This window comes from Catharus ustulatus, chromosome 1 (assembly GCF_009819885.2).
Source record: "Catharus ustulatus isolate bCatUst1 chromosome 1, bCatUst1.pri.v2, whole genome shotgun sequence".
NCBI classification, from domain to species: Eukaryota; Metazoa; Chordata; class Aves; order Passeriformes; family Turdidae; genus Catharus; species Catharus ustulatus.
In genome coordinates, this window is record NC_046221.1 from 121095756 (window position 1) to 121123166 (window position 27411).

Below are 27411 nucleotides of genomic sequence, written 5' to 3' on the forward strand. Positions count from 1 at the left end.
TGAGTTGGCAAACACTAGTCTGCCTGTGGGTGTACAGAAATTTCCTATGGACCATTAAAGACAGAACAAGAGTCATCTACATATCCACAGTTATAAATAAATAAAATAAATTTTAAAATCCTTCTCAGTATTTCAACACAACTAGTATGTAACCCGCGTGGAGGTGAGAATCAAAAAAATTAAAGCAGTAAAATTAGACATTAAAGATGTTTGCTTCTGAGGGAAGCTTCTGCATGCAGATGTGCTCCAGTGCTTTCAGACAAGTGTGGGAGCACTGAAATGTTGACACTCAAGAAAAGGAAACTCTTATTCTCTGCCTGGTCAGTGCCTATTGATTTTCTGTAGGATTCCTTTTATTTTTAGTTTAGGAGAAGACAAGGAGAACAATGGGTTCTAATGCTGCTTTAAACGAGGATCACAGATCACTGCTGAAATCTTGTGGACATCCAAGATGTGTTGGCAATAGGTGACAGATAATTTGCAGAAATGATGGGAGAGGAAGTATGCTCCTGTCATATTTAGAAGAAAACACTCTGCCTGTGGATAGGACAGTGCGTGTGTCACTATGTAGTGCTTTCTCAATGGCAGGATAGGACATTAAATGAAGGTGATATTGGAAGTTGAGACTTGCCATGTAGGACTGCTTGTTGCCTTGGTTTATTTTTGTAATCAGCTAGGACTGTGATTGTCATAAGTATTGTTACAAAAGTATGAATCTTAATGTGAACCCAGACCAATCTGGTTCATTCCTGCAGCTGCAGGGCAGCTATTGTCCCATTGGAACAGTTGTGTCTGCCAATGGACACTTCTGCTACTACTTTACCTGTTCACTACCATGAACCTTTTCTGTCCTAGAGATGAAGGTAAAAAGAGGATGAGAGTCTTATGATCTGCTTTAGCTTCTCCAGCTGTGTTTGTTTACTTGAGCCTATATTTGCACCCAGCTCTTATTTTAGGTTTTACATTGTTCTTCAAAGAACTGGCTTTAAAGATTAATTAGGGCAGGGGGGAGTGAGACTGTGTGCCTGCAAGGGAAAATGTGACTGTGAACCTAGCATTAGAGCACTGACCTGAAAGGAGGAGAGAGGAAGGAAGGAGAGGGTTGAAGAGCATTCATAGTGGATTCTTTGAAGAGTAAGTATAATTACTCTCCTCGGAGGGAGGATTGTAGAGATAATGTTGTTTATTTATTTGCTAGAGTACTATGTAATTGTATCACAGGATTAGCAATCAGGTTCCAGTCATGCAGATGCTAACAGCTGTATCTCATCTGATTTAGCATGGATGCACATCCTGAGAGGATTAGCCTTCTAAATTATACTGAAAAAGGAATCCTTGTGTGGTGATTTGCCATCACTGGCACACACATCGGCTGTTTTGGGCTGCTGCAACACGCCCGTGTGAACGAGGAGATGCATTACTGAAGGTCACAGCAGCTGCATGTCTGCCATGGAGCTGGGGCTGCACATCAGCCTCATGTAAGACAGGGATTGGAATCAGAGCTCCCTGCTGGACTGGCATCTGCAAAATGAAGTGGGGAGGTACAAGCGTTGCTAGTTCCAGCTGCAGCTCTCAGAATTTGGACAGGAATTTTTTCCTATATCTTCCAAAAGAGTTTTTTCTTTAAAATATACAGATAAAAGTTATCCCTACAATAATTGCATATTTTATTATTCCAAAGCTCAGTGAAGTATCAGAAAGACACAAGGGGTTTGGGCAGGGAAGGGTAGGCTGGGGAGAAAATATAAAAAATTTGAAGAAATGGTAAATAACTATTTACTTCATCTGTGGATTGAGACAAGATTATTTCTTTTCTTTGCAACAGTAAAGAGCTATCAGTGTGTGGGCCTAACTTTCAGATGTTTTTCCCATGAACTATTTTGTATGAAAAGGAAGCACATTTTAACTATATAGCCCAGATGATTTCATGGGAAAGGGCTTGGTTTGCAGCACAATGATTTTGTTTAATACCTTTTTTATTTCAACAGGAAATATGGGGTGTATAAAATCAAAAAGGAAAGAGAATCTGCATGGAGATGGGCTAGATTTGAAGAATCAACCAGTACGTAAAACTGAACGAACTATTTATGTGAGGGATCCAACGTCCAATAAACAGCAAAGGCCAGTAAGTAGATAGTCTCAGGAGAGAATTCCTGTAGCAAGAACAAAACATGACTGGCATAACTTAAATTTCAATCCAAAGCATATGCATGAAAAAATTCAAATTATCAATTATCCGCAACTGGGCTGTGCAGTTCACTCTCAATGAATAAGTACAAAGAGGAATAAAAATTAAAACATGGTGGTTTGTTACTTTATGTTTGTCATAGTTTTCTGCATTAAAAAAAAGTAACTTGGCAATGTTTGAGTAGATATAACTATGTCTGTAGAAGAATGCTAGATGACACTAGAAAACCTGAAATAGTTTAGATCCATTTTTAAAGCACTGGTGTTGGGTTTTTAATAGTGATGGGATCCAGATGTTGGTTATTCCATTTAAAGGCTGAAGTAATCATGGGTGATTCTTTACCAGCTCTAGTCAGCTTTACTCAGCCTTGCCTGAGGTGTGTGGGTGAGGATGGGAGCAGCACTGTGCTGTAGGAGGAACAGGCTCATGTGTTCCACGTGTGCTGCCTGGCGTTGGAAGGAGGGGTGCTGGGATGGGGAATTCTGCTGGGTACCAAGTGGGTTTGCTAATTTGCAGCGTGACTGGTACCTTTTTTTCCCCCCCACCTCTCTACAGTGCTGAGGAAACTGTGTCCTGGCTGCCCTTGTTCAGGGACCTGCTCTCTGCAGGTGTGAATGGCTCCCTGCTCTGCTCTCTCCCCAGCTGACACAGTGAACTCAGTGTGCTCTCAGTCGATGAACATACATCACAAACTACCTTTTTTTTTTTAATTACTTTTTTTTTCTTGCACAGTCTTAATGGCATAACCATGCTTGTAGTTCTTTAGCATGACAGCTACGCTGTAATAACTGTCCTGCTTGAGTGCCCTACCTAAAGCCTTTTCAGCAGAAGTCCCAAAGCTGTGAATTTCCTTCCCACAGCTTGTGCCACACCTTCACAAGGTCTGAGCTGCTCAATTTAATATCATGGGGGACTTACTGTATTTTTATATTGTCATATAAATAATACATGTTTTTATATATAATATATATTTTGAAGAATGGTGGGAAAAAATCTGAGCATTTCCTTTTAAAACATGTGAGATGATACCAAAGCAACTGTATAATAGGTAACTGTAATTTAAGATCATCACAAAGATCTAAAACTGCCTAATTAAAGATGTGTTTTATTGTAGGCAAATCCAGAAGCACATCTCTTACCAGGACAGAGGTTTGTCAGCCAAGGTATGTTTCTGTAGAAATCTCACAGCTGTGTGCTGTGCCTGTGTCAGCCTGCAAAGTGATGTGAACGTGCTTTTGTCTTTCTGCTTTTGTAGATGCAGAGGAGCAGGGAGTCATTGTGGTAGCTTTGTATCCCTATGATGGCATTCATGAAGAGGACTTGTCCTTTAAAAAAGGAGAAAAACTGAAAGTTATTGAGGAGTAAGTATGACAATATTGTTGTATCGCATGTTTTCTTTGGGCTCATCTAATTCCCTCTACAGTGCTTTGATATCCTACTCATACCATGGGTGTATGAATGATAAGTGAGCTCCCTTACATGTGATAATACAAATGCTTCATGGAGTTATTCCAGGTTGGATGATACTTTGACCAACCTGCTGCAATGGAAGGTGTTCCTGCTCGTGACAGAAATGATCTTTTAGGTCCCTTGTAACCCAAACCATTTTTGAGTCTGTGGTTCTCTGCCTTGGCAGCTGGCCTCAGTAGTAATGGTGACCAAATATTGGTCCAGTGGAGCCAGTGATGTCTCAGGGCTCTTGACTTCAGAGGAAAGATTGTACTTCTCTCTCCAGCCTGGGCAAAGCTCTCAGTAGAGTAGAACCTAAATAACAATTTATCATTTTCCTTTCCTGTGAATACTACTTTTTTGTTTTTCAGATCCGGAGAATGGTGGAGAGCAAAATCTCTCACAACAAGAAAAGAAGGTTTCATTCCCAGCAACTATGTAGCAAAAGTAAACACCCTGGAAACAGAAGAGTAAGTTCTCCCAGTGTCCAAATTCTGGCAAACTTCTTCACCTTGGTTGTGTATCCTTGGTGGGTGGGGAAAGAGGTGGTTCTAACCCTTTGAAATACTTTTCAGATGGTTCTTCAAAGACATAACCCGAAAAGATGCTGAAAGGCAACTCCTGGCTCCTGGAAATGGTCCTGGAGCTTTCCTTATCAGAGAGAGTGAAACATTAAAAGGTAGGTTTTGGGGTAGTGCTTTGGAATTGATATAAAGATAAAAACACGAAGTCAGTCTACACAAAAATTGGATGTGGAGTAGCATTGTGTGAATTTTCTGCAGTTCTGTAGGAGTGAGAAGAATGAGAAAATTACCAGATAAAGAGAGAAGAGAGTTGCAGGCTAACACCCAAAGCTGAGACAAGGGAAAGAAAAAAAAGTGTTATGTGTGTGATTACACTGGCAAGAAGCAGGAATGAATGAAGTGGCATCTTTTCTTGATGTTTGTGACTCCTTTATTGAAAAACATGTTACTGTAATAGTAGCTGCTGCATTCTACAGTCTGCCATTATTGGGTCTGTATCCATTGCTACAAGTTTAAAATTGTAGTTAGTGCATAATGAGGGTTTTCACTTCCATATTGTAGTGGGATTCTTTTCAGATAGCTTTTTGGTAAAATTTTGTTCTGTAAACACAAAAGTTTCAGCTTTGTGCTGAAAAGCTTAGTGAAGTCTCCAGGCTCTTCAGCCAGGACTTTGAGAAGAGCATGGGAAGTCCTGTCCCAGCCTGTGGACTCTGACTGTAGGTCTGGGTGGATATTCCAGCTGGATGCTGTAACACTGCATCCTCCAGAGGAAGACACATTAAGCCTTTCAGCAGGTCATGCCTCTCCAGGGTAGCTTTTTTTTACTCTAATCCTTCAGATTCTTGACTAGGTATCGTCTGTAATGGGCCCATATCATTGTGCTCTCAGCTGAAGACTCTTAAATGAAGTTCTCAAAGGAATTCTCCTAAATTCTACATAGAGTACTGAGTAAGGCAAAGTGCTCCCCAGAATCATTGGGTATGTGTATGAGGAGAGGTGAAGGAGTGAGATCCTTTTTTATCCTTTGAAAGTGGATAAGAATTGTACAAGCAGAAGAAACAAAGAGTGCTGCAGCTAAGGGTAGATGCTCTCCTGCCCCAGTTTAAACCCCAGATGATGTTAGGCTCCCTAGAACTGCATAGGGATCAACAGATCTAGCAGATCAACAGATCTGCTCCCCCTCCTTTATGTCTGAAGCCATTTCCAAACTGTTCTTTTGCTAATCAGCCCATGACAACCAGCATGTTCCTTTTTCAAAATGCTGATCTCCAGATTTCAGTTTCTGCCTGAGCAGGGTGACAGCCCTGGTCCTGCTGTCCCAGCCACTTCTACTCGAGCTGTGGGACCTTCTGCAAAACTGGGCACTGAATGTGCAGCTGCCTGGAATATGGAACAAGTCAGTTTGTTGAATAAGATTGAAAAAGAAAGTGTGACTGTAAGCATTTTGGTGTTCAGGGCTGGTTTTTGCTAACTTCCTCCTGTGGATTGCAAAACGGTTTTTGAGGAAATAAGGGAGTAAAAAAAAAAAGCAGACAAAATGGTGATTTTCTTAGGTTCAACTGTGCATGTGTGGACTCTGTAGATTTTTTGCTATCTGTTAATGAGCATTCTCTCTTTACCCACAGGCAGCTATTCTCTCTCCATACGGGACTATGATCCAGAGCATGGTGACGTTATTAAGCACTACAAAATCAGGAGTCTAGACAATGGAGGATTTTACATCTCTCCAAGAATAACTTTTCCTAACATCAATGACATGATCAAACATTATCAAAGTAAGTTGAAACATTTGGTGAATTACTTAATAGAATGCAATCATTATTTCCTGAGAGGGAAAATAAATGGTTTCTTCTTTTGTTTCAAAGCTTTCATTTTTTTTCTCTAAATAACTTGAGCATGTATGTTATCAAAGATAAAATAAAACTGATTGGAATCCAAGTGTTGTTGTTACCATAATGAGATCTAGTGCTGATTGCTCTGTGGCAAACCACTGTGAAATGAAGACTAGCTTTATAATACAATTCATCAAACTTAGGGTGATGTGAAGCCATAATAGGAATTGCCTGCATTGTAAATAGTATTTTATTTCAGAGTAATTTTTTATTCATAATTAACAGAAATACATATAGACTTGTGAATGTTGTCTTGTACCTAGTGTTGAGTGTGAAAATTGGTTCTATTTTTCCTGTAAATGTGTTTGTTTAATTATTTATTTTTAAAGGAAGAAATTTTCCATATACTTCAAAGAGATAAAATTGCACCCACATAGAATGTATACATTTATTAAAAAAAAAGAAGAGGTGGGGAGAGGAAGGGACAAGTCTACCTATGTTTTAGCTGCAAAACTAACTTCTCATTCTGCATAACCTCCTGCTGGGTAGCTCCAAAATACAGTTTTAATCTTATAACTGGGAATAAAGACAAGACAAAAAAAATGTAGGGCATAAAATCACACAGTAATTTTTCAAAGCCATTCTGAGGATTTGGCCATTAAATTTTTCTCAATAGTTAGATATGTGTGCTAGCTGTTCAGCACTGCTGTAAAACCTGAGAATTATTCAACATTCATATAAAAGTTATAGCTGGTCAGTGTCTAGAGAAAAAATGATGTTGACCTACTTATGCTTGCATGCGCATCTGTCTGAAATCATGTTGCAAGAAAATTTAATGACAAATTCAGAATACAGATCCCAAACCTGACTCCAATGTGCATCTTAATCAACACAGTGTCAGTAATAAGATCTGATATTGTATTTACTTGGTGCAAATTGTACTAAAACCCCTTAATAATCTGACAGTTATCAGATGTTTTCTCGTTAATTTTTTTCTCTGAATTCTAAATTTCAGATCAGAGGCAGTTAAACTTTTGTGGAAGCACCAGAAAGGCTACATTTTCATCATAGCATCTGGTTATTTTGGACATTATTGTGGGCTGGTTGGTTCAACTAAGTAATGTTTGTCTCAAGTCATGTGGCACAGGAGAGTAATGTATTTTGTATTTTCTTTTTTCTTTGAAAATCAGAGCAATCAGATGGCTTATGCAGAAAGTTGGAAAAAGCTTGTATTAGTCCCAAACCTCAAAAACCATGGGATAAAGATGCATGGGAAATTCCACGGGAATCAATTAAATTAGTGAAGAAACTTGGAGCTGGTCAGTTTGGAGAAGTCTGGATGGGTAAGTTTATTCTTTTGAAATGAATATTTAACTCTGAAGGAAGGGTCATTTCAGAGTCATTCAAAAATATAGTGGACATGAACCTGACCCTATATACTTGTAAAACAGCAAAATCAAACAGCAAAACCAGCAAAATTCTGGTATATTCACTACAATATATTTTCTTGTGAGGAGAGAGGGCTTGTAAAAGGGGGTAGATACCTGACAATCTTTTTGGTGTCTTTTAAAGGAAAAAATAGTGAGTAAGCACTGTAATTTAGAAGGTTAAAGACAATAGTTTTTTGTTATGTTTTGAGGCAGAAATAGAAGGTTATAATAAGGTGTGGCTCCTGAATCTCAAAATCCATGAGCCCCTCAGAATTTGGTTTCAAATCAGAAAGTGTTAAAGAATACGAAATAGAAAGAAACAATGTCTTCTAGTGAGTTGTGTATGGAGATTTCATTGTCCATTTGTGAAGAAGATGCCTCTTGCAATGTAGTGCATGGTAATGCCATGCAGGGTGAAAAAAGGGAGCAGATGTAACCCAAAAGTGTTGTCTACCAGTGTGATGCTCAGAAAGTAGGTGATTTATGTAGTAAGAAGACTATAGATTGAACACCCCATACCTTGAATCATCAGGCAAGACCCCAATAATAAAACTTGTCATAAAACTTAGAAGCTTTAAACATTAATATATACGCAGCAGAAAATGATGGCATTGATTATTATAACCTGAATAACCTGCTCTGTTGGCTTATAAGCAATATTTCCTCAGCCTTCCTATTGGCAAGGGGCTATGCCCAGTGTCACATTCTGGGAAAATGGTTTGATCATCTTGCTTTTGTAATGTTGCCTATTCTGACATCAGAGTATTCTTTTGGCTTCCTCATTGCATGTTTCATGCACTATTCATGGCTTACACACTTTTTACCAGTTACCATCTTATTTGAGGCAAACTGTATCTTCCTCCCAAAGTCTTCATTAAGATGTTTTTTCAGGCCAAATCATTCTCTTAGCCTTTCCCTGAATCTCTTTTTTAGGGATGTTATGTTTAAATAGGAATAAATTTGTTATGTAATAAAAGATCAGATTATGGTGATGATGATCTTTATTAATTTTAAGACCCAAGATTCTATAGGCAGAGCATTTCTGAGCAACTTAAAAGTGTATCCCAAAGCTGGGTAGAAGACACAAAACCGTGAAGGAATCTCTGATGATCCATGGGAGTGTGTCAATCTGATGGGAATGTCATTGCTTTGACGAGATGCTCTCATTTAGAAAAGCAAAGCACAGACTGGTGCTGTTTGAGTGGCAAATCATAGACAGACAACTACAATGTCAATCAGAAAGCTCTAATTGAGTCTTAGGTGCAATCTCTTGGTATAAATCACGTTAAAAGTGCAAGTAATACATCTCTATAGTATAATAGGGCCAAATTCAACCTTTTATGTGCCTTCATGAGAAAAGGCTTAAGAAACCCTGTAGCTATGAGATACGCGAATGACAATTTAGATACTAGTCAGGACAAGTTTCAACCATTGTGAAGTTATTTGTGTCCAATAAACCAGGACAACAAATGTTTAACTTAGACTGAAGCACTATGGAAGACTTTGTGGTAGGAGCTAATCAACTGCTTGAAAATGCAGATCGTTTTGGGAAGTGACTACTTCTGCACATACACACAGAAAATAATAAAACTTTAAAAGGGTGCTTCTGCTTCAAGATGCTTCCTCTTGTTTGTGTCATTATTTTAACATCTAAATTGGGCCTGAAGCCTATGTCTGAATTGCTGCACTGTGAGAAAAACTAATGTACTGTGAAAGCGATTGCTGTGTTTCCTCTTCTTCGCTTTCTTTCTGAAGCGAAAGAAGATGATTTGCATGGCACAGATCCTATCAAATCAGGAGCATGGTTAATCTTAGAACCAAGGAAGTCCAAGATGGAAAAGCATATTAGGCCAGCTGTGTGGTGCAGGGTGTCAGCAAACACTGTGTGTTGTAATGATTACACAGGGATTTAGGGAGTTATGTAGAGGTACTGAGCAATAATCTGGTTGCTGTGCTCTCCTGATTCGAGAGCTGGTTGTTACACTGCCTCCTAACAGAGAAAAAAAAATGTTTTTCAGCCATTGTGTGAATTAGAGAGAAATATTGTTCCATGGTTTAATTACTAAATAGATTTCTGCCTGATAAAGAATACTTAGTGTTGTGGTTTCAGAGGGAGGACTGTCCCACTGAAGAATTGTGCTTTTGAGTAAAGAAAGATGTAGAGCTACTGGACAAAATCCAACAAAGAGTCACAAAGATGATGAGGGGACTGGAGCATCTCTCTTTTGAGGAAAGGCTTAGGGGGCTCTTATCAGTGTCTGTAAATAGCTGAAGGAGGCATGCAAAGTGAATGGAGCCAGGCTCTTCTTGATGGTGCCCCGTGGCAGGGCCAGGGGCAAGGGCCACAAAGTGGAACACAGGCTGCTCCTTCTCAGCCCTCACTGTGTGAGTGACTGAGCAGAGGTTTCCTGGAGAGGTTGTGGTGTCTCCATTCCTGGACAGAATCAAAAGCCAACTGGACACAGTCCTGGACAACAGCTGTAGGTGTCCCTGGGGGTGTTGGACACAGATGCCTTCCACAGGTCCTGTCTGTGTTTCTGAGAGGTGTGGGAATATGGAGATAGTGCTGATACTGCAATGTGAAGATGTGCAATTATAGCTTTTATAGTCTTTTCTTTTTAGTATCTCTATAACTACTTTCTGAGCTTCAATGAGGACATCTTCTTCTTGAAGAGTTTGGAGGAAATTAACTTCCATTATTGGAAGGAGTAAGAAAATCCTAAGAACAAAAAACAGGCCTCCATATGTCCCAAGCACTTGGCTGTGTTCCTGTATGACCTGTGCAGACAATCTGTTTTATGGAATGGGCAGGTGAATCTCTTCCAGCTCTGAAGGGTTGCTTTTACACAGGGAAAAGTTGCTATCAGTTTCCCAGTTTTTTCTATCAGTACAAGTGCAATTGTGTGCATTTTATAGAGATTTTCTGTGTTTAGGCTACCAAGTTAGTGTTTATGTGTGCATTTTGGTGATCAGTTGTGCAGCCTGGGCTTTCTGCCTTCACATGAATGGGCTGTGTGGAGATGAGTGAGAGATGGAGCTGCTGCTGCATTTTTCTGTTCTGCAGCTGAATGATGGCTGTGGTAGGTGAAGGAGTGAAGTGCTGATGTGCAATTGGATGCTGCTGAGAAGCTGCTGTTCCTCAGACTCTTTCCCAGTACCTCCTCCAGCAGTAACTGCTCCAGCCACTATCTGCCTTCTAGCAGTGTCATATCTCCATTGCTCAAACAAGTTGTTCCCAGTATACCCTGCAGGGAATTACTGGAAAAGTAGAGGAAGGAGAAAGCTGCATCTTAGAAGCTTCTTCACAAAGCTCTGCATCTTCAGTCCTGCTCAGAAATGGTAGACTCAACCTCAACTGTCTAAGTTCATATCCCACCTTGGCCTAATTTAGCCAATGCAAAATTCTGGGGACAACCTGGCTATGCAAGATAGTGCTCTGTCAAAATAACAGTAATCAATGCAAAATAAATACCTGAAACACCAATTTTTTTTTTGAGAATTCAATTCTAACACGTAGAGAAGAACATGGCTTGTTGTGTGAGACATCATCACACAACGCTTAGACTTTCATACTATTGCTTGCTTCAGATTTGACTTTTAACAGTAGCTGAAACTGCAGAGACTGACTTTCTGCCATGGTATGAAAGGATTTTAGACCATGGAGTTCAGTGCATCTGGGCAGCTTCTTTAGTGATGTGGTGAACCCGAGCAGCACTGCAGGAGCAGGGTCTATGTTTTATGTATTTGTGTTCCTGGTGTGAACTGATATGATGTGAATCATGATGCTCTGTGCTATTAATAATTCATGAAGAGAATTCTCAAGCAGGGCTTAGAGGAAAGTTAACAAGGCAAATGCAGCAATTATGGTGTAGGTTATTAATGAGTCACATCTTGCTTGCATCTCAGATGTAAAAGATTATCTTATTCAATAATTTCTGAATTAGAATATAGGTAATATGTGCTTTAGAAGTGTATTTTCTTCTGCAGCTGTTAGGAATACAAGAGTGTGCTCATAGGGCTCATGGCCACCTTATTTTGGTGTCCCATCCCTCCCAATACATGAAGAAATAAATGAACTTGAGAGAAATCAAGATCAGGTATTTCTAGTGCTTTCACCAGCTGTTTGTTTTGTACATTATCACCAGAGGGTCAAGGTAGACTTTTTTACAGTATCACAGAGATGTTGTAGTAAAGCAAACTGTCTGTAAGAAGACCCCAGTTTGATGGATATCTTTAGTGAATGTAAAATACTGTTACATAGTTAATGTTAAGTGTGTTGGTCATAATTGCCTCACTGAAAGAGTTGTATGAATTAGTATGTTCAGTAAAGAATTCAACAAATCGAGAGTGGAGCTCATGCTCTGTTTTAGGGCATGGGATGGAATAGTAGAAATGATACAAATAATCTTTCTGCTTCTTAAACAGAGAGAAATATATTTATTATCTGTTTTTCTGATACTTGTGAATCATACACTTGAGTTTTAACGGTGGATTTGACCTGTCGTTGTCATTTCTTACTATTAGGTAGTTTAGAGAAATGTCTTTGTTATGTTTTGACCTGACTATGTTTGGAAAAGTAGATTTAATAATCATGCAGGTGAATATTTTGTGATTGTGGCATAGTGCCTTTTCTCAGATTATGATCCTTCTTCAAAAGAGATGCAGTGCTAGGAGCAATCACTTAAGATCTGGAAACTAGGTGCTTTGCCCCAGAATTCTTTTGTTGGATGATATGCATCATAAGGAAATGGTGGATTCCAGTTTAAAGGTCTATCCATCACGGTGATGATGCAGATTGCTGCTGAATAGGGAAATGAGGCAATTCTGTTGAGTCATGAAGGTTTTACCTCTTCTGAGAAATATTTCTACAATGTTGCACTGGGTATGGTGGGGATAAAAGTTGCATTTATATCCCTTTTTTTCCCCCCACTCTTTTATTTCTTTTATTTTTCAAATTAAATAACTTCACAAGATAAACTTTAGCCTCAGTGCTTGCTACTCTATTTTTAATGCTATTTTAACATTTATTTAATGTTTGGCAAACACTAAATCTGAAAATAACTCGCTTTTTACTGATAGTTGCTTTTTATATAATTAGCAAGTTACATTAGAAGGTGTGCTAGACAGAGAAATGAACCACAGCCACAGTGTCCTCCACTCCTGGCATGGGCTGTGTGACAAGAAGTTATCAGGTTTTAAATCTTGTGCTGAGCACTGCAGGATTGCAGTCCTGGCAGCCTGTCCTTGCTGGTCACGAGAACCATTCGACTGCACTTTCCTGTAATGCTCCATCTTGAGCGCTAAGGGTTACAGGAAGGATTATAATAATGAGACTGGCATGCATGAAATAAGTGTAATCAGGGAATTTCAGATACTTCAGTCCTTGGACTCTATTGTTCTGAGGCAGTTTAAGTGGACATTCATTGAAACATGTCTTGACAAGTATTTTAGGGGCTACTTGTGAATGGAAACTTGGTGTGAAGTAAGATCATTTGCTTGCTTTATTTTTTTTTTCAGATAACTGATTTCTAAAAATAGGGAATGGATCATTTTTCTCTGCCTTGCTGTATAAGTTGCAAAACAAAAAGGAATTTTAGCATAAATATTTGTGCTACATGTGGCACTTGCTTTCAAGCTCTCAGCTATTCCTGGAATCCAGCCTCACCTGCTTTACAAATTCCTTCTCCTTGGGACACTGTGGCTGCAGAGTGACTTCAGTGCACTGATCCTTTTTCTTCCTTGTAGGTTACTATCACAGCAGCACCAAAGTGGCTGTGAAGACTCTGAAGCCTGGAACAATGTCTGTGCAAGCCTTCCTGGAGGAAGCTAACCTCATGAAAACGCTTCAGCATGATAAGCTTGTTAGGCTTTATGCTGTAGTGACCAAAGAAGAGCCTATTTATATTATAACAGAATTCATGGCTAAAGGTGAGAAAAACATTGGATCTGCGTGCTGATTTGGGCTGAGGTGGAGTTCACTTTCTTCCCAGTGGCTGTATGGGGCTGTGTTTTGGATTTGTGCTGAACACAGGCTGATAACACAGAGATGTTTTTGTTATCACTCAGCAGGACTCACACAGAGCCAAGGCCTTTCCTGCTCTTTGTGCTGCCATGCTGGTGAGGAGGCTGGGGGTGCATGGGAGGGTGGGGGAGACACAGCCAGGGCAGGTGACCCCAATCACCAAAGGGATATTCCAGACCATGTGGCACCACATTCAGTATATAAAGCTGGGGGAAAAAGGAGGAAGGAGGGACATTTGGAGTGACAGTGTTTGTTTTCTTAAGTAACCATTACATGTGATGGGGTCCTGCTCTCCTGGAAATGGCCAAACACCTGCCTGCCCATGGGAATCAATTCCTTGTTTTGCTTTGCTGGTGTGCACAGCCTTTGCTTTTCCCCTTCCTATTAATCTTTCTTTATCTCAGCCCATGAGTTCTCTGCCTTTTACTCTTCTGATTCTCTCCCTGGTCCCACTGGTGGGGAGTGAGTGAGTGGCTGCATGGAGCCTGGTTGATGGCTGGGGTTAAACCATGACAATCTGCAGGCAATAGTTCAGTGAACTCTTCTGCTTCTCCTAAACTAGTTCCCTTTCTTTATAAAGACAGGAATGATAGAGTTATTTTTGAAAGTTCAAATATTAAGGGGAGGAACAGCTGTCCTTGAGATGAACTGAGGCTTTAATTTTATGACTCATTACTGCATTTGTGAGATAAACAATTTTTTCAGTTTTCTTAAATGCAGTATTTCCTATTGTTTCCAAATCAGAGGATAACCCCCAGAATAGCTCTGGTTCCTTTGGACTCCCTACCTAACTTTTGTTTCTGGTATCATTACAAGGCAATTAAACCAAACCTTGGTAATTGCCTTACGTGGGACTTGAATTGATAAAGTTTTATGTCATAAGGTGAGTGAGGAATGATCCTGCAAGGGTGGCTGCCCTACTAGAAAAGGACTCTATAGAGCATTACTACACAAAATATGAGAAATTTCCTTCTCAAGTTATCTTGGGTAGTAGTTTTTCTTGTTTTGTTCTATTTTCAAGCAATTTTGCTGGTACCTTAATGATCAAATGTTGAGGCACTTAGTCTGTATGACTTGGAAAGGATTGATGTCTGTGGTTCTCCCAGACTGCCTTCCTGATGGTCCACAGAGTAGGGTGCTTATCAAACTCAACACCACTGAACTGAGGCATGGTCTCATGGGAGTTTTCTACAGCCAGGGAAATAGCAGAACTTGAATGTCTGGCCTGCTGATTTGGGTGTTCCTGTCGTTAAATCATGCAAAGGGACTCTCTCACTGTAGTCAACTTGAAAATACAGCAAAATATTTCACTGCATCGGTTTTGTTTTTCAGAAAATTGGGGAACCAATGTGACCTTTATTTTTGTAATAAGATGCACTGATTTAATCTTTCTCTGTTTTAACAGGAAGTTTGCTGGATTTTCTGAAGAGTGACGAAGGAAGTAAATTGTTGCTTCCAAAGCTAATCGACTTCTCTGCTCAGGTAAAACTTTAAAAATATGCTCAAAATGATGGAGAGTTCCTTCTCTTAGAGTCTGAAACTCATACTAGGCCATTTTATGCTAAGGACTTTTTACATTAAAAAAATGCAATTTACAGGTCAATTTTGAGTAAATATAGTTATTTGAAAGAAGGGAATAGATGGAAGAGGTTTCAAAGGGAATATGTGGTTAGGCTAAACTCTTAGGAACTGCTGGTGACCTGCTTAGATGGCAGCAGTACCCAGCTGCCTTCCTTTGTGAAAAGGCTTCTTTCAATTTGAGTGGCTACAAATTGCAAGTGTAAGGACAATTTTGTGAGTTTTTCCTTAGCAGATCCCTTCAGAGTTTACAAATGTGTCATTTTTCCACTCCTTAAGTTAGGTTAACTAGTCCAACTCCTCCTAACACCAGTGTACTCTTTTTGGTTTCAAATTCTTAGGTAAATTATTGTGAAATGGTGTTTCAGGTACTAGTGTGTGACTTATGAACTGGGATGATTGTTTCAAAGTATACAAATTACCTCTGTCTTAAATGAAATCTGAAGAGAGACTCCAGAGTGATTTGTGTGTCAAAGCCTGAATCAAAGGTCCCAGAGCCTGGTGTTTTGTCTTGGACAGTTACCAAAATTAGGTGTCCAGGGAGGCATGTAACAAAAACAGAGTAATAATTCTGCTTTTGCAGGTTGTACTTCATGTTAGTAGTAGGTAATGGTGGCATGTGTGGCAGGTTATTGTTAACCAACGTGTTTGGGGTTGGTTTTTAATGCATCAGACTTTACAGATTAACTTGTTATAACTCATGAGGAAAGATGGGAAAACATCAAAAGGTGCAATAAAGCATTAGGAATTTATACCAAAATTTCACAATAAGAATATTATATAAATGCTTTATGTAATTATTGCCATACAAATAATTATAGGATTAGATATTAGGAAGTATTTCTTTACCAAAAGAGTTGTCAAACAAAGGAACAGGCTTCCTAGAGAGGGGATCAATGCCCCAAACTTGTCATATTTTAAAAGTAATTTGGTCAATGTTCTTATGTATGTCCTTAATATATGCTTTATCTTCTGGTTAAAGTGGCCTGAAGTGGTCCAGCAGTTGGACTAGATGATAACTGAAGGTCCTTTCCAACTGGAACTATTGTATTCTATAGCATATTATATATCACATATTGTTATGTGGGTGTTCAATGTATCAAATACGGGTTTTTATTTCACATAGACACAATGGAAGAGCTATTTTTCCTATAATTATTGTTTTAGTGTGGCTTTAGGCTCTTTAAATTTTCTGAACTTTGTGGACAGTTTGTCATTGAGAATTTATTTTTAGTGGGATAAAAGCTCTGTAGATGTGGAAAACCTGCTGGATCCCAGCTCATGGTCTGAAGAGATGAGTAACAGTGGGCAGAAAAGAAAATAAAAGGTAGCTTTGAAAATAGTGTGCAAAATTCAAAAGAGAAAAGATATCTGTGGGTATTCATATGAAAGGAGACCTGAGATTTGGAGAGAAAAGCACATGTGGCTACACAGCAGACCTTTTTATTGGAGTTAGGGATGTTGTGTTCATTTTAAATTAATACTGTGTTTTTAGAAATTTAAGGCTTGAAAAGGGTAATGAACTAAAGAGCAACTCAGTGTACAACTTGGGTAAATCACTTCAAGATAACAAGGGTCAGAGATTGTCATTCACAAGGCTTTGAAGATCACTTCAAATGGACATCACTTGTCACCCTGGTCTGACAGCAACTCTCAGAGCCAGTTCCTGCCCTTGGCCCCTGAGGCCAGGACCTTGTGCTGCACAGGTGATGTGAGAAGTCCCTCTTGTCCGAGAGGATGCAGACCGTCAAGAGAAATTCCTGAGACTGGCTTGCAGTCATCCTAAAGGGATTTTCAGGAATGCCTCTCTGAGGGTTTCTGGCTGAGACCCAAACGAAACCTTGGAACAGAGATACCAGGATTTTTGTTATGGAAAGAATTTGTAGGGGTTTTGAGCACATTTAAAGAGCCCTTAATGCCACTGTGTGATAACAGGACTGTGTGGAACAGACTTGCAGGCTGCATGTGTGTGGTTCCAGACCAGAGGTTTCCCTCTGACCAACACAGGTGTACCACCTGTCTTCTCTATCTCTGGCAGTCTGAATTTATAGGTAGGTCTTTAGGGCAAAAGATGGACAGAAGTCTTTTCAAACCTCATAACCTGTGAGTCACACTTTTCCTGAATGTAGGCTGTGTGTAAAGGAGAACACAAAATGTGTGTAGTTTTTTGGTGTGACTCTGGTTTGTGCAAATGGATCAACAATTTATTCTTACAGACGTGATGTTAACCTCTCTGCAGAGCGAAGGGGAAAGAAATTTGGAGAGATAGGTTTCAGAAGTTAAAATTAACGTGGAAGGAAGATTGCGGTGAAGATTCTTATTCTTAAATAAGATCAGGCCTTTTTTTCCCTTGATGGACATACACTTGAGTTTTTCATTGCTCTCTGATCACACATTCTGGCAAAGCACTTTGTCAGGCTATCCCAGCTTCTCAGGAACACTGACAATGCAAAAAATGGTAGCGGAGCCTTAGCTTTTTACCCTCATCTTTCTATGATGTTACAAGACACAGGAGGGACTGGGAATGGGAGAAAGGGAGAGGGGGATGTGGTCTCTGTGACTATTAGCTGGCTAAAGACTATAGTGCAGGCAGCTGTACAGGAAACCCCAGCTGAAGGTGATTTTCCAAGTGAGGAGCACTGTGGGTTGTTGTTTGCATTGCCAGGCTGTTGTATAGTGCTCCACTCTCTGAGTTCATCAGGTCTTTGCCTTGAAGAGTCTTAAAAAAAAATGTGTTCACAAGAGGTGAAGCATTCTGACTTTGCAATTGGGGACTGCTCCTCAAGGTGAAATGAACAACTTTTTAAAGTAAGTGTTTTTCAAGGAAGTAATCAAATAGACTCCAGCTCTGCTGTACTGACTTAGCTGTCTAGTTGGGTGAACACCCTGCTGATGGACATTTTTGGCAGAGAGCTGTTACTGGGTTACACTTACATCTAGTGCCTACCTTAACTTACAGCTGTGGATTCTGAACTTTGATGGTTTAGTTTCTGTACTAATGGTCACGATTTATGAAATTGGGTTTGTGTACAAGGTGGTTAGAAAATGCTTGCTAGGAAGGTGGTCCAGCTCAGTTTCTAAAACAACCTGCTCTCTGGCAGAGCTGAAGGTATCTCTTGTATTTTAATCAGTACATATGGATAGGGGCTGGCGGAATTTAATGTTTGCCCTGGCAAAGACAATTTTATCCATTGGAGATGAATGTTAGAAGTCTCTGAAATGAGAATGTTTTAAGGGAAACTGAGTTTTGCAAACATATCTTCAAGCACTTCTACTACTGAGTAGAAGTCAGCACCAGCCTGGCTCCTTCAGTTCCTAAAGCAACTGGAAGACTCGGGGTTTTACCAGTTGCTTTCTGTCTTGCCTCAGAGGCAATTTACCAGAAGAGCCTCCAATTCTTTGTTTCACATTTCCCGAATTCACAGTTGTTCCTGCTTGATTAGATCTGCTGAAAAGGAGTGACAGGAATTCGGTGAACCTTTCGTATGTGCAAACTCTTCCTGCTTCTTATGCAAATCCACTACCTTTCAGGTAGGATACACATGTGTAGGGGCTGTGGTTAGGAAAATGATACCTGTTTTTACTAAAAAAACTCATGACTTCTGAAAGGGTCAAAGCTTTGTCCTAAAAACACATTTCTTTCTAATGCAGTGCTGATACTTTCATTAATTCTTTTATGATCCACAGCTTGACTTGCAACTTCTTTCTGCCTTCCAAGGCTACAGTGCCATTGAAAAAATTGTAAACTTAGAATAAAATTAATAGAGATTTTTTTATTCAGTGTTTTAATCCCTCTTTACCCTCTTTGTAAAAGTCATAGTAGAAAGTCCTACCTAGATTATAATTAATTTTAAGTCTCATTTGGCATTGTGACATTTCCACTGTGTATTCCTTTTCATGCTTCTTTGATTTTTAATGATACACTCTAATGTTCCAGTGCATAATCATATACATTAATTTTATAATAATTTTTTTTCCTGTGAATCTGCTTTAATTACACAGCTGCTTGACTGGGGCAAGAGGAATATGATTTTTGCAACCTTTCCTGACTTCACCTTTAGGATAAGCACTGCTGCAAACTGAAAATTGTTACTACACTGATGTATCATTTGAGGATATGTGTCTTTTGCAACAGCTTTCAGTGGCCAGGTACAAAGGGTCTACACCCTCTTCATAGACAAAGAGTAACATGAAGATGAACTGTCTTTCTGAAAACTCTGTGAACAAGAAGGATATTTTATTTTATTGTGCATCTGGACATTATTGAAAGGTACAGTTATTGAAAGAATGATCCCAGACCAAAGACAGCCCTGTCCAGATCAATAACACCTCCACATCAAACCTTTCAAAGACTGCTGCAGACTGTTTTTAGTGAGGCTTCACCCTAGGAACTGAGAGAATTACCAGATTTAAGGCAGTGCAAAACTCAGGCTGTGATCCATTATTTCCTCTGCTTTAAATGCACCAACAGGATGCTTGTGTCCACCCTCAGTGTTTTGCACTCATTTCTGGTTTTTGGGCTGCTTTACCAGCTTTGGCAGGAGCATCCCACCAAGCTGGGGGCCAGACCAGCCCACATTGGCAGCTGGGAGTGGCTCTGAGGCCACTGTCCCACACCCACCCAACAGAGGTTGGCTTATGGAGTGATGTATTTCTCCTGGAGAACTTTTCATTCGTTCTTACCCTGGCTGCATAGTTCCGAGTATGTAGAGATTAGTTTGGTTTGTTTTTAAAAGGATTTGAGTATTTCTAAAAGTGTGTCAGTAGTTCATTAAAGGTGACGGGGAACTGCTCCCTCTTTGGCAGTAACACTTGAGCACTGTAGGCAGAATTCTCTTTTAAAGGCCACAAAACATATTCCTGAAACCCAAATTAGCTTTCCCATCCTGCTGCTGAATAGATGTTGCATGTAGCTGAACAGTCTTGACAGGTACCAATGATCATTAAAAGAGAGGGAAAAAGGCCTTAATTTTCTTTTGTGCATATGAATTTCTCTAGCATTAACACCTCATTTGGCAATGAAAACCCAACAATAATCATTAGAAGTTATCACATAGGCTCTGGCACCCATTCCCTCAATCAAAAAACCTCAATTTTTTTCTTTCTTCCTTTCCCATAAGCAAAGGCTTAACACGGCCAGATGTGTGAATTCGGTTCTTTGGTCACTGTGTTTCCCCTCCTTCTCTGATTAAAAAATTCCTTGCTGTTAATTTTTTCTTACTTTGGAATTTTCTGCATTTTTCAGTGAATCTAGCACAAATAAGAGGAAATAAAATCGTCTTTTCAACGGCTTTTTTTGGTCGGACTCAGAAACTAATTATCAAGATCACACATGTTTCTTTTGTGGAGTGATTCTTCATTCCCTATCCAGCAGTTCACCCAAATGTTGTATCTGTGCAGGGAAGAAGGAGGCAAGCTGACTCCTCTGTGGTGTTTGTTTTATTTTTGGTGATATTACCAGACCTGTTTGCATTTTGTGTGGATCTGCCATGCTGGCCTGTGCAAACTCAGCATCGATCTTACAGCAAAACCTCCCCTTTCATCTCTGCTTCCTGCCCAAACCCATGCAGGCAGAGCAGACTCTGCACCAAATACTGCTCTTCTGTTGTGTCTGTAAGTCCCTAAGAAGACTTTCTGTGGCAATTATTCACTAGTAGCTACTTCCTTGGTTAGTAAATGTTTTACTTATTTCTAGAAAATGTGAAATGCAGGTGTTGCTCATTCTCTTCATCAGAGTTTCTTCTTGGTTTAGTGTGAGAACCCCCCTGCACTGTACCAGGGCAATGTCACACTTCTCTGAAGAGTGTATCTGACTGTAAGAAGAGGTTTGCAGTGGAAGGAAGTGAGAGGGCAAGTGGCTCTAATTTTCCATTGCTTAAACCGAAAAAGAGGAACAAAGGCTGTGTTAGTTTTGTGTTGTAAGTGGTGGCAGCGTTTGCCTTGGCATTACCCTGTGGGGACTTTTTAAAAACGAATAAGCAGAAGTGAGGTTCAAGTTCTCTTCAGATTTGGTCAGCTGCTCTGCCTGCTTTGCTGCACAGCTGAAAGGAGCACTTTGGTGCTGGGGAGGGCTCTGTGCACTTTGCTCCTCAGGTGCACAGGAAAGAGAGAGTCTGTGGTGAAGGTGCCAGGGACTGGTGCTGGTGGAGCAGCCTCACTGCTTTGCTGCTGCTGCATGGGCAGATCCGAGGGCGTGGGTGTTCCCCAAATCATGTGACCAAGAAGGGTCTGTCACCCCCACAGACACCCCAGAGAGATACCTGTGGCACAGGTGGAACCCTGACTGGGAATGTGCCATCACCAATCTCAGAAGAAAGAGAAAAACTGATGGCTCCCAAAGACAATTTCTTTTTCTTTTTTTCTTAGCTCCTCTTGAACTTTTGGACAGAATACAGTCTACACATCGGTTTTATTACTCTGAGTTTAGAAACTATTATTTCAGTTTCTTTTTTTTTTCCCTGAAAAGAAAAGTGTTTTTCTTAGGAAAAAAAAAATAAAAATGGTAGCCTGGAAAAATGTCATCCCTGTGCATATTTTGAGGTTATTAATCCTCTTTAATTTGGTTTAGAAATCAATTTGGGTTGCTGAAATGCAGATTATATTTACTTATGATACTATCTGAGAGCTGGCTGTTGCCAAAACTCCTCATGTATGAACAGGTACATGTTGTTGTAGAAAAAAATAAGTTGTTTCCCCTATCTTAGTAATTGCTTCCTGATTGTCCAGGCTTGTACTGGGTAGATAGAAAGTTGTTGGGATTTTAAACTTTCTCTGCGCTGTTGCTTCATCAGTACCTGCTTCATCAGAACACCTGTATCCTAAGTGATTAATTCCTTCTATTTTCTTAGTATTTAGAAAATAAACTGGTTAATAATTTAGGAAAGAGGATATTTTAACAGAAATTCTAGGAACATTATATTCAAGATTCTGTTTCAGGAAATGTCTTTCATACGTATGTAATCCTGCCAGCTGTTATTCACCCAAATAATTCTTTCAGAGCTCCTACTGTAAGCGGAGTTTTGCAGGACTGGATCTGTGCATAGGTTTTCCATGGCAATCCCCCCTTTCCTGGCTTCCATCTAAAAAATTCTCCAAAGACATCAATAATGAATAAATAGATGTGGCTTTGCTGATACCTTTGAAGAAAGAGGGATCAGACCTGCTAATGGAAATGTATGGTATTGAAATATCAAAATAGTTGTTCTTTTGGTTACAGATTGCAGAAGGGATGGCATACATAGAAAGAAAAAATTATATCCATCGAGATTTGAGAGCAGCCAATGTTCTGGTTTCAGACTTACTGATGTGCAAAATTGCAGATTTTGGACTAGCAAGAGTGATCGAAGACAATGAATACACAGCAAGGGAAGGTATGTATTTCTATTTTTGTCTTTAAAACTTCAGCCTCTGGGAGGCAGTGAGGCTGTATCTAACCAGAAATATGGTCACCAAGGACAGAAAGTGCTCTAATAGATTCCTAGGGGCAGCATTCTAATGCCAACAACTTCTAAAATCAATAAAGGAAACAAATAACCTCTCTGTGCTGCCCAAGCTTTTTTGACAAGTTAATTGTTAAATAAATTTGAAAGACAAAGACAACCAAGAGTATTTAACTGCACACAATTTTTTCCTAAATTGAACAAAGTAATTGCACAGTCATATCTTCCATCTCACATAATTAAAGGCCAAGAAACCGTGATTTTATATTCTCTTAACATCCTTAAGTGCCATACGGACCTCCTTTCACTTAGGGAAAGGAAGAAACCCTAGCTGGTGTAGTTGCTGGTAACAAGAAAAGCTTTAGCAGAACTGGTTGGCTTTGGAAACTGTTTGAGCAGCTGCAGCATTCATTTGCATGTTCAGCAGCATAGTAGGGACACTGGAAGGCTGGGTCACATCCCTGCTCAGCACAGGGATGGGAGGTAACAGGTCAGAGGGAAAACGTGCTGTGAAAGGTGTTTGTCTGGGTTTTGCCATCAGAGGTTTGCTAATGTTGTCAAGGATCCTTGCAATAAGTACATTGTTGGTTGTGGTGAAAAGTTTTTATTTATGCTTCCATGCATAGGGATAGCTTTCCAGAGTGGTTTGTTGGCTGCCTTTCCCCTTCTCCCTTTAAAGACACTGCCTCAGGTTTTCACAGTCTGGATGGACACTTTGGAAACATAGGGCGAGAGGGGAAGTACTAAAGTACAAAGAAGAAAGAGAACAACGCACTACAGCTGAGATTCAAGGAGCATGAGCTATTCAGCAGTCACTGAGTTATGGTAATTCAATAGAACAGCAGGAAGGGTCTGATTAAGCAGTTTTCAGAGCAGTTTTGGGTTTTAGCTAGCTCTGGACATTGAATATTGATTAAACTAACTTCTCAGGTTATAAATTTTTTATGCCAAGTTTCTTTGATGTGTTTTCTGCTATCAGAAGTTTCCTAGCTCACCTGGTATTTTGTGCCAGAATGTTAGAGCAGGCTAAAAAGGGCTTGGAGAGACTCTGCTTGTACTACTCCTCATTGTCAAATGAATTAATGTAGTATTCCCAACAAAGGCTGCCTGAATGTTTTTATTTAACTGAAAGGAGTTTGCTTTTATATGGCAATTTCCAGGATCGTTTAGATATGAAAGACAGTAATTTAAGATATGACTTTTTAAGGTATGTCTTGCTACTGCTTTTGCATCTATGACTGAATGTGAAATGGATTAAAGTGACTATCTGAGACTGTACTTTTTTTTTAGGTGCAAAATTCCCTATTAAATGGACGGCACCAGAGGCAATTAACTATGGATCTTTCACTATTAAATCTGATGTGTGGTCGTTTGGGATTCTCCTGTATGAAATTGTTACATATGGAAAGATTCCTTATCCAGGTATGTGTCTATAGTTTTACTCTGTATTTTTACTTTGGTGCTAAAAGGCAAAGAAAATATTCAAGGAAAGAGCTGGCATCTGACAGTAGTGACACTGATGATTGGAAAAATGTCTTACAGGTAATTTAATGCTTTGAAAACTTAGTCACTGTATGTGTAAGGCACATGCCTCTCCAGGGTAAATTTCAGCAAACAGACTAATGGCACCATGGATATATAGTAATTTTTTATATATTCTAAAGGTGTTACAACTGCAGCAAATGCAGATCCTGCATTTATGACATCCCTGTTTTGTGGACAGAAGCACAGTCCCATGATGAGGATGCAGTGCTGCAAGTGCTCTGTAAGCTGCTGGGAATTTTAATAACATGATATGTGAAGATCCTAAGAAAGCATGTTTTCACAAGCAAATAGGCTGTAATAATTTATCAGTGCCAGTAGTCTAAACAAGTATGAAAGCAGACCCTAAAGCAGTGTTAAGGTACCACTAGGAATGTACTATTTGTTGTTCCATACAGTCAGGTACAAGGCCACAGAGGTGTGCACATCAAATGGAGCTGCATTAGGTAATTGTGAGATGGTCATATGCTTCATGTTTCATTTTTCATCGTTAAAAAAAATTATATTAATGTTTCCAACATGCAGAGACCCCTTGTGAAGGGGGTTTTTTTGCACATAAAATTGTTACATCTCAGGCATAGATGATTAGTTCTGGGCAGCAGACTGCTTTCATTTAACCTTACTGAGGTTATGGGAAATTGCTCTACATTCCCTTCTCTTGTGGACAAACGGGGAAAGTACAGCCATGTTCACCTCTATTGCACATCTCATAGGCAGAGTAACTTCTGAGAACTTTGGGATCCTCACAGGAAAGGGACAACAGATATTTCATCCAAGCAAAGCTTTCCCAGGGCTTCCAGTGCAACAGCTCTTGCTGTTTAAACAATGAAAACATTTTCACCACTTTGTGAGCAGCTGGAATTCTGAAGTGCCAGAGATGGTCAAGAGGCAGACCTGAGTCCCTGAAGTGACAGCAGGCTGAACACCACTGGACACAGGGAAGTGGGAAATCCCACAAGACTCAGGCAGTGGGAAAGGAGTGATGGCAGCCAGCTTTACTCTGCTATGGAAAAACACAGTGACTTTCCATACAAGAGGCAGAGCCAAACCAGACATTCTCATGGCACAGTTCTAGGCCAGGAAAACACTTAAGCTCAAGACCAGCTCCCTTAAAATTCAAGAGGTGATAGGGCTGCTTGCACAGCTAGGTGCTCTGGGTCAGTTTGTAGGTGAGGGCTATGAAATACTTGAGAGCACAGCAGGTCCTCCCAGAGCTCTTCTTAAACATGTCCCAAGGAAGGATCAGAGGGGAGATGTGTGCAGCCAAGTAATGCATGGCTCTTCCCACAGTCAAAATACCTTTTTTTCCCCTTTAGCACTTGCCTGTGTGTACAGACAGTCCCTGCACTAAGCTGGGCTCACAAGATTGTTTCTGAAGAATTTCTGTTTAGAAAATTTACAAATTGAAGAAATGCTTCTCTGAGCAAACCTACAAGAAACCAGCACTACAAAAATACAGAACGCAGTCCAATACTTAATTCTGCAGCTGAATCTGCTCTCTCTTTACCTTCCTGAGCCATATCATGGTTTTATTTTAAGAGCAAAGTCAATCTGTGAAGCAGACATGCTACTGCTGCACTGATGTGGGAAAATCTCTCTTCTAGGGGAAGTCTGGGCAATATTATTTTTTAAATGTGGGAGCATTTTTATGAGCACCATAAATATTCTGTGCACTGTGTCATTTGTCAACCTGCAGTTACAAAAGGAAGGCTCTTGACTGCATATTAGAATATTTTAATATTACAGGTATTTTATTTTAATATTTGTAGGTATTGCTTGTATTTAAATGGAAGAAATATATATATATCTATTTTAAATAGAAGTATAAATTGAAATAGCATGTTCGAATCAGAATCACAGCAAAATACATGGGTGACCAATCTATTTTACATGAAGAGAATCTAGTGACAGATTTGGGCAAATTACCCAAAATCTGGTGATAGGTTGTAACCAGTAGCCACTGGACAAAAACAGTAAATTGATTTTTCACTGCTTCAATTGATTTTTCAATGCTTCAAAATATTATTTTCAATTATTAACCAGCTCTAGCAACCAGAGTATTCAGCACGTAGCTGCATATGAAACAGTTAGAGTTGAAACTGGCAAGTAGCTAATACCTGTACTCCATGGTAGGAAGCATTTCTAGCCAGGAAACTTGGAGCTTTTGTGATCTTGGTTCTTCTATTTCAAAAGCTGTTTCTCCCCCTGAGAAACTCAAAGCCATTAGTGGAACTACAGTTTCAGGAACTACTTCTGAAATATGAAACAAATATCTGATTCTCTGGGCACATAAGTTGAATTGGTAGTTAAAATCTATTTTCTGGATGATTACATAGCATGTCAATACTGGCAGCACCCATAATTGCATTCCAGTTATGTCTGCTATTCTCCACAAGGTAGGACCCTTTCTGTACAGTGGGATTCTTCCTCCACACCACTCCGTTCACATCATTTTCCCAGGCCCTAACATAAATAAATGTGTCTTTGTGAAACCTAACAGGTACCACAGCATAAATTAGCAGACACGTACCAAAACTTTAGCATTCAAGAGGGTGTAAGTGTGATAAATATGTATGTGGGATATGTTTCTTTCACTGATTAGGATGTAGATATGGTAAGACTGATAAGAGATTGAAACAATTTTTCAAAGTTCAACAAGTAGCTATTTTGAGAATACTGCTTGGAGTGCGGGTAACCCTTTTTGTTTTAAATAAAACCCCAAACACATGGAGGTATGTACATGACATATTTACTATGGGATACTGATAAAAGTGTTTTCATTTTTTGCTTCTGAACTCAAATGGATATTAAACAGTTTTCCTGCAGGGTAGCTGAAACACAGGCTTTGTCCTTAGCATTCACAATGTAACAATCAGTCCTGCAGACAACAGATCTAAGCACATTCCTATAAAGTACTTAAGCCCAAAAAATCGTCTCCATTCTGCAAAAAAGCCCAGTAGCAGCAGTCTTCATGTAGCAGCACAGTTAAATAGGATTTTATATGGTAGAAATAACTGTTTTACTGCATATATTATATAAAATCCATTTCTTTAGGTTCAAGCAGACCAATCACTGCTCTTTATGAAATGCTTTATTGCCTTTCTTCCTGTATTTAATTTGTCTCTGTATAGCAGTAATTCCTTATTCTGTGACAACATGCCCTTCCCCTACTTTGAAACATTTCTTTTCTGCACATGGGCAGTATTAGTTCAGGAAAACTTCCCTTCTCCTTCCAAAGAGGAACTAAAAATACAAAAGATGTGCCCAAAGTAAGCACTTTGATCCAGACTCATATTACATGGCTTTGGAAAAGCTTAAAGCCAACAGGCTTGAGCTGAAGTCAACTATATGAACTATGGTCATCTTAAATGATCCAAGTAGTTATAGTGGATAAAGTTGTCATTTGG

The 27411-nt window shown here is 39.6% G+C and overlaps 1 protein-coding gene across 4 annotated transcripts in view; it reads left to right on the plus strand.

Moving 5' to 3' along the window:
- Positions 1-27411, plus strand: part of LYN (LYN proto-oncogene, Src family tyrosine kinase) — a 50081-nt gene that overhangs the window by 19622 nt on the left and 3048 nt on the right. For 3 of the 4 annotated variants that reach the window (XM_033077029.1, XM_033077038.2, XM_033077046.1), the window contains exons 2-12: positions 1989-2125; positions 3303-3351; positions 3444-3549; positions 4009-4107; positions 4213-4316; positions 5787-5936; positions 7184-7336; positions 13169-13351; positions 14851-14927; positions 22240-22393; positions 23753-23884. In XM_033077029.1, the coding sequence (XP_032932920.1) occupies positions 1994-2125; positions 3303-3351; positions 3444-3549; positions 4009-4107; positions 4213-4316; positions 5787-5936; positions 7184-7336; positions 13169-13351; positions 14851-14927; positions 22240-22393; positions 23753-23884 (1339 nt within the window). In that variant the 5' untranslated portion in view covers positions 1989-1993. The remainder of the gene's footprint in view (positions 1-1988; positions 2126-3302; positions 3352-3443; positions 3550-4008; positions 4108-4212; positions 4317-5786; positions 5937-7183; positions 7337-13168; positions 13352-14850; positions 14928-22239; positions 22394-23752; positions 23885-27411) is intronic. The other variant, XM_033077054.1, reaches the window with a different exon arrangement.